The 7,768-nt window shown below is 43.9% G+C and overlaps 1 protein-coding gene across 1 annotated transcript; it reads left to right on the top strand.

Moving 5' to 3' along the window:
* Positions 1 to 959: 959 nt before the first annotated feature.
* nr0b1 (nuclear receptor subfamily 0, group B, member 1) lies at positions 960 to 2,277 on the top strand. Its single transcript, XM_041859461.2, has 2 exons — positions 960 to 1,592; positions 1,932 to 2,277. The coding sequence occupies exons 1-2, from the start codon at positions 1,040 to 1,042 to the stop codon at positions 2,171 to 2,173; spliced, it is 795 nt and encodes a 264-aa protein (XP_041715395.2). The 5' UTR covers positions 960 to 1,039; the 3' UTR covers positions 2,174 to 2,277.
* The last annotated feature ends 5,491 nt before the right edge of the window (positions 2,278 to 7,768 follow it).

Below are 7,768 nucleotides of genomic sequence, written 5' to 3'. Positions count from 1 at the left end.
TGTAGAGCTCTGAGACAGGATTGTGTCGAGGCAACGCAGGAGTGGCTTCGGGACAAGTCTCTGAATGTCCTTGAGTGGCCAAGCCAGAGCCCAGACTTGAACCCAATCGAACATCTCCGGAGAGACCTGAAAATAGCTGTGCCACTCCTGCGTTGTCTTGGCTGTGTGCTTAGGGTCGTTGTCCTGTTGGAAGGTGAACCTTCGTCCCAGTCTGAGGTCCTGAGCGCTCTGGAGCAGGTTTTCATCAAGGATCTCTCTGTACTTAGCTCCGTTCATCTTTCCCTCAATCCTGACTAGTCTCCCAGTCCCTGCCCCTGAAAAACATCCCCACAGCATGATGCTGCCACCACCATGCTTCACCAGGTTTCCTCCAGATGTGACGCTTGGCATTCAGGCCAAAGAGTTCATCCAATCTGACAGAGTTTGAGAGGATCTGCAGAGAAGAATGGGAGAAACTCCCCAAATACAGGTGTGCCAAGCTTGTAGTGTCATACCCAAGAAGACTAGAGGCTGTAATCGCTGCCAAAGGTGCTTCAACATTTTACTTCAACAAAGTACTAAGTAAAGGGTCTGAATACTTGTGTAAATGTAATATTTCCGTTTTTAATTTTTTATAAATTAGCAAACATTTCCCTTTGTCATTATGGGGTATTGTGTGTAGATTGATGAAGAAAAAAACAACAATTTAATCAATTTTAGAATAAGGCTGTAATGTAACAAAATGTTGAAAAAGTCAAGGGGTCTGAATACTGTCCGAATGCACTATATATCCTAATTATTTAGAAAATCTAATTCAGGGTGTCTTTCGCATAATCCAGCAATTGTCTATTGTTCTGTATGTGACCACTTTGCACTACTTGTTTGGTTTGGTGTCAACTGGCTGTCTGGCTCCCTCTAGTTGTGCGCCTGTGAAGAACTGGGTGGGAGGTGTCGAATATTTAGAAAGTCTAAACAAGTTGTCAATGGGGAGGAAGGAATATAAAACCTCACCTTCCACGTCGCCAGGGTTGTCTTTGCCAGTTATCAACAGACGGACGGGATGGCTTGCTTTGACAGCTGCCAGTGCCTCGGCGAAAGGGGACAAAGAAGCATCCTTTACAGCATTTTGAAAAACGACAACCAATATAATCAGCATTCACAGGGGCGCGCGAGGGTGGCCGTCCCTCAACAGCAGGTTTGTTCGTGTGGATCTAAGAAGAAAGTGGTTCTCCGTTCTCCCCAGACAACCTGTAAAGCAGCGTCGGCAGTGCTTTTAAAAACGCTGAAGTTCGTTAAAAATGTACTTTGTTTTCGGGAACTTCCTGCGGAGGACCAGTTACAGCTCGTGCGCAACAGCTGGGCCCAGCTGCTCGTTTTGGGCATGGCGCAGGACATGATGGACTTCGAGACCATGGAGACGCCAGAACCCAGTATGTTACAGAAGATTCTAACCAGCGGACAAGGAAGACAGGAGACCGCGCACGGGCGCAGTAGCCAAGGCGTTTCTCTCACTGATGTCCAAGGAATACAAATGTTTTTGAATAAATGTTGGGGACTGGACATCAGCACCAAAGAATACGCATATTTAAAGGGAGCCATTCTCTTCAATCCAGGTTTGTTAAACAAATTGCTTTATCGTGTATTTACTGGTTTTATTATTATTAGCAAACCTATTATTATTATTATTATTATTATTTAATAGTTGTTTTTGTTATTGTTTTTATAATATTCATTACCATCATCATTATTATTATTATTATTATCATTATTATTATTATTATCATTATAAATATTGTTGTTATTGTTTTTAATAATTATTATAATTATTAGTAGTAGCCTATTATTATTATTGGTTTATGAATGGGCTATTATTAACTATGCGACTCTTATTGACTCGTTTGAGTTCACCATAATTGTTTCTGATTATAACTTCCATTTTATTCTCTCCTTAGACATTGCAGAGCTCCGGTGTCAAAGCTACATTCAGGCACTGCAGAGCGGAGCGCATCAAGCCCTTAATGAATATGTGAAAGTCACTCACCGAAGAGACGCTACAAGGTTCACTAAACTATTCATCGCGCTCTCCATGCTACGGTCCATCAATGCAAACGTCGTTGCTGGACTTTTCTTCAAACCTGTCATCGGCACGGTCAGCATGAATGAATTTCTACTCGAAATGTTTTACGGAAAATAGACTGAATAAACTGTTTAGAGACTGAATATAGACCGAGCTGTGGACTGGACTGGAGGGTGAACAGAATAACAACAGGCAGGTGTATAGGGTTGCTATCCATATATATTTATTTTGCTATAACACATCTTATTTTTGTAAAATAAAAGTGTTTGCTGAACTTTGCATGTGGTTATTTCAGTTTATCAACCTATATCATCCTTTTTTAAATTATAACCTACAGTTATGTCTGAAGTTATGTCTAATAACAGCTGCATAATACATTCAATCTTATTTGATTGCAGTACATTACCTGGATAATGCTGACATAGATGCAAAATAATTTAAATCACATTTGATTGCAAAACATTACCTGGATAATGCTGATAGTGATAATGCATTACTGTGTTTCACCTCAAGAGGGCAATGCTCGCCCACAGTCTAGAGAAATACATTTCCATTCCTGCAGACATTGACAACTACATCAATCCCAAAGCTTTCAGCACTCCCACAGCTCCTGAACTGTCTAGGCTATAAACTTCTTTATGAGGTACTGTGAATATGTTAAAAACAGCAGTAGTGCTAACAGTGTTTCTAATGACATGCATTCATTCAACACACCTCCAGACACCAAGGACGTAGCATCTCATGTCAGGACAGGTCATTGGACTGGGTCGGTCCCTTAGGAGGGGCTGCTGTACCATCTAGTGAGGGTGAGGTGGGTCACAACACGTGTCTGGTACCAACCAGTGTCAGGACAAGACCAGGCTGTTAGCATACCCACACCACATGCCACACACATCAATGGAACAAGGAGGCACATGGCAGGTGGCTGTGGGCATCCAGAGTGGCATGGACCCGAGGTGAGGCGTTTAGGCTACCAGTCATGCATTAAGGAGAGGGGAAGGCTGCCAGGCCTGAGAGGTGTTGCCGTGACGACACGCTGGGCGGAGGCCGTGGGAGAAGGCAACAGGCAGTGGTGGTGAGGCCTGATGATAAATGTGATCAACGTGGCCCAAGTTCATCTGAGGAGGAGGAGGAGGAGGAGCAGGAAGAGACGTCACACTACACATAGACAGGGCAAAATACAAAACACACACAGATGAAAAAAGTCCAGAAAAGGTTAATTGCTTAGTGTATGGATGTTGAAATGCAATATTTAGGAACATATCCACAAACAACGACAGAGAGGTCCCCTATGAGTAAAGATGTTCCCATGGAAACACTAGGGTTAGGGTTGTGATTGAGGCTAGGGTTAGGGTTGTAATTGAGGCTAGGGTTAGAGTTGTGGTTGAGGGTTAGGGTTGTGGTCGAGGCAAGGGTTAGGGTTGTGATTGAGGCTAGGGTTGTGGTTAAGGGTTAGGGTTGAGGTTGAGGCTAGGGTTGTGATTGAGGCAAGGTTTATGGTTGAACTGTGATGTGGACATGAAGCTAGGGTTAAGGTTGTGGTTGAGGCAAGGGTTATGGTTGAACTGGGATGTGGACATGAAGCGAGGGCAGGGCAACTTTGATGGGGGTGGGGGCCACAAAAACTCTGAACTGCTTACCCACATCCATACTATCCATTTTCCTTGGGGTGTAGAGAAAATGTTACAGTTTTTAAGCAAGTTTACTGCAATTCTGCATATTTTGCCATGGGGCGGAGAGAAATGTTTGCAGTTTTTAATATGATATCTGAGTGAGACTGACTAACAAAATCAATGGGGCCCCCCTGGACAGTAATTCGACCATGAAACAAGTTTACAGTGAGGGAAAAAAGTATTTGATCCCCTGCTGATTTTGTACATTTGCCCACTGACAAAGACATGATCAGTCCAGAAAAATTTTATACATTGATTTGCATTTTAATGAGGGAAATAAGTATTTGACCCTTCTGCAAAACATGACTTAGTACTTGGTGGCAAAACCCTTGTTCGCAATCACAGAGGTCAGACGTTTCTTGTAGTTGGCCACCAGGTTTGCACACATCTCAGGAGGGATTTTGTCCCACTCCTCTTTGCAGATCGCCTCCAAGTCATTAAGGTTTCGAGGCTGACGTTTGGCAACTCGAACCTTCAGCTCCCTCCACAGATTTTCTATGGGATTAAGGTCTGGAGACTGGCTAGGCCACTCCAGGACCTTAATGTGCTTCTTCTTGAGCCACTCCTTTGTTGCCTTGGCCGTGTGTTTTGGGTCATTGTCATGATGGAATACCCATCCACGACCCATTTTCAATGCACTGGCTGAGGGAAGGAGGTTCTCACCCAAGATTTGACGGTACATGGCCCCGTCCATCGTCCCTTTGATGCGGAGAAGTTGTCCTGTCCCCTTAGCAGAAAAACGCCCCCAAACCTCCATGTTTGACGGTGGGGATGGTGTTCTTGTGGTCATAGGCAGCATTCCTCCTCCTCCAAACACTGCGAGTTGAGTTGATGCCAAAGAGCTCGATTTTGGTCTCATCTGACAAAAAAACTTTGACCCAGTTCTCCTCTTAATCATTCAGATGTTCATTGGCAAACTTCAGACAAGCCTATATATGTGCTTTCTTGAGCAGGGGTACCATGCGGGTGCTGCAGGATTTCAGTCCTTCACGGCGTAGTGTGTTACCAATTGTTTTCTTGGTGACTATGGTCCCAGCTGCCTTGAGATCATTGACAAGATCCTCCCGTGTAGTTCTGGGCTGATTCCTCACCGTTCTCATGATCATTGCAACTCCACGAGTTGAGATCTTGCATGGAGCCCCAGGCCGAGGGAGATTTACAGTTCTTTTGTGTTTCTTCCATTTGCTAATAATCGCACCAACTGTTGTCACCTTCTCACCAAGCTGCTTGGCGATGGTCTTGTAGCCCATTCCAGCCTTGTGTAGGTCTACAATCTTGTCCCTGACATCCTTGGAGATCTCTTTGGTCTTGGCCATGGTGGAGAGTTTGGAATCTGATTGATTGATTGCTTCTGTGGACAGGTGTCTTTTATACAGGTAACAAGCTGAGATTAGGAGCACTCCCTTTAAGAGTGTGCTCATAATCTCAGCTCGTTACCTGTATAAAAGACACCTGGGAGCCAGAAATCTTTCTGATTGAGAGGGGGTCAAATACTTATTTCCCTCATTAAAATGCAAATCAATTTATAACATTTTTGACATGCGTTTTTCTGGATTATTTTGTTGTTATTCTGTCTCTCACTTTTCAAATAAACCTACCATTAAAATTATAGACTGATCATTTCTTTGTCAGTGGGCAAACGTACAAAATCAGCAGGGGATCAAATACTTTTTTCCCTCACTGTAGATAGCTGACCGCTAAACTAATTTAGCAATCTACAAAATGTTACCTGACATGGGCTAATTGACTGACGATCAGTGACTGACATAATAAGAGAGAAACTGCTAATGTACAACCGAATTTCAAAATTGCACCTTGCGTATTCTACTATTCTAACTCTCAACAGTAAGTTGAAACCCCGACTGAGCTCCTAAAAACATATAATAATATTGATCCGAGGGCCTTCAAAAGGGGGGCCAGTTTCCTATCCCTGAGATAGAGTTAGGGTTGAGGGTTAGGGTTGAACCGGGATGTGGACATGAAGCTAGGGTTAAGGTCACTGGCCGACATACCACACACCCCCGCAGCCCCGCGTACCACACACCCCCTCCCCAGATAGCATATGAACACGTCATAAGCCACGGCATAAAAAAAATGAAATTTAGTTGTAAAATGCCACATTTTCTCTCAGCCTCATGGCAAAATGTGTAGAATTGCAGGAAATTATCTTTAAAAATGCAAAATTCTCTCAGCTTCATTGCAAAATGTGTAGAATAGCATTATAAAACCGCAAATGTTTCTCTTTGCACCATGGATTTTTTTTTAGAATTTTAGGAAGTTAACTCCCCCACCCACCCCAAAATCCCCAAAATGCAGTGGGGCCCAACGAAACTGCAGTACTCCACTGGTTAAGGTTAGGGTTAGGGTTGTGGTTGAGGTTAGGGTTAGGGTTGAACTGGGATGTGGACATGAAGCTAGGGTTAAGGTTAATTCTATTACCATGTTAATACAAAGCAAGCATGCTGTCACTACAATATCTACTGTTACACATAAGAGCTATTCAATGTAAAGCGTTATCAAAATTAATTATTTTCAATCTTGAAAAGACACTCTGAGAAATGAATCCGGGAGTAGCCTTATTTCTGCACCACCCATCTGACCTCCCAGCTCTGAACCCAGCTCTGAACCCAGCTCTGAACCCAGCTCTGAACCCAGCTCTGAATCCATCCAGCAGAGCACTGCATGCCTCAGAACCACCCAGCTCTGAAACCCAGCTCTGAATCCATCCAGCAGAGCTCTGCATGCCTCAGAACAACCCAGCTCTGAAACCCAGCTCTGAATCCATCCAGCAGAGCTCTGCATATCTCAGAATAACCCAGCTCTGAATCCATCCATCAGAGCTCTGCATATCTCAGAATAACCCAGCTCTGAATCCATCCAGCAGAGCTCTGCATGCCTCAGAACAACCTACGGTGCAATACTCACATCAAACCACACTTTGACATCTCAGTCCCCCAAAGAGATATATATCTCACTTTCTCAATCTTCCTAGCTCTGTAGTTTAAGTCAGTGTTTGACACATGGAATCCCTAAGTGATCCCATCCCATTTCAAATGAGGCAAGAGATCATGACGGACTGATCCCAAGGAGCCAGGCAGGAGCCAGGCAGAGCTGTCAGTGCAGCAGGCCTCTTCCAGGGCATCACAGACCTGCTCTCTCTGTCTCTGCAGTGCCCGGCTTCTCTCTGCATGCCTTCTCTAATTAATCTGCTCCCTAGAGTTCAGTTCCCCCATAGACTTCTCATCTCCTCTTCTCTTGTCAACCTAAACCGTGGTATCAGCTCTGCCCTAGTTACAGTATAATACCCCTGTCTCCCCATCGCTGTGTCTTGTCATAGAGAACATAATGAGAAGAAGAGATCACATTTTCCCCTTGCTGTGCCTCGTCAGTTGGTGTCAGAGGTGGTTTGTGGGTCCTTTTCTGTGTGACGCCCGGTGAAACAGCATCACTGTGTTAATGCTAGCTGGCATCTGTGAACTACACTGGGAAAGAGTAAGAGCAGAGATACTATGCTACTGTTGGGAAGAAAAACTCAAATGGCTTTGATTCTGTTTTATGAATAAGAGAAGGATTCGTCCAATAAACCTCCACCTGTAGGAGTTGATAATGAATACTACATTAGCAACATTTCAGCCCTAAACGCAGCATCTGCTCAGCTAACTGATTTCCTCACTGGATGATCTATATGAGAGTAGATAGATAGAAAACCATGCTGTTTATTGCTTCTTTTGGAATAGCACAGAGATAATTCAGGCAATAATTCAGCCAATTGTAGGAGTGGCATAATTGCTGTTATTTAATAGAGGCCAACCTGTGGATTACCTGTGTAGGAGTGGCACATTTCCTTACATTGTGTTTCTTATAAGGAGGTGCTACGGGCTTAACCCACTGGTTCATTGATACAATAATTGCATTGTTGCCTGATCATGTATATTCCGCTGAGATGTTTTTTAAAATTAGTTTTAAGCTATTTCTTTCCTATTTCCTCCCCCTTTGGAGGGGCTCCCCACCGCGCCGGGCAGCTCCTTCCCCCTCTCCC

Source organism: Coregonus clupeaformis, unplaced genomic scaffold (assembly GCF_020615455.1).
Source record: "Coregonus clupeaformis isolate EN_2021a unplaced genomic scaffold, ASM2061545v1 scaf0215, whole genome shotgun sequence".
NCBI classification, from domain to species: domain Eukaryota; kingdom Metazoa; phylum Chordata; class Actinopteri; order Salmoniformes; family Salmonidae; genus Coregonus; species Coregonus clupeaformis.
This window is presented reverse-complemented; position numbering and strand designations above follow the sequence as displayed.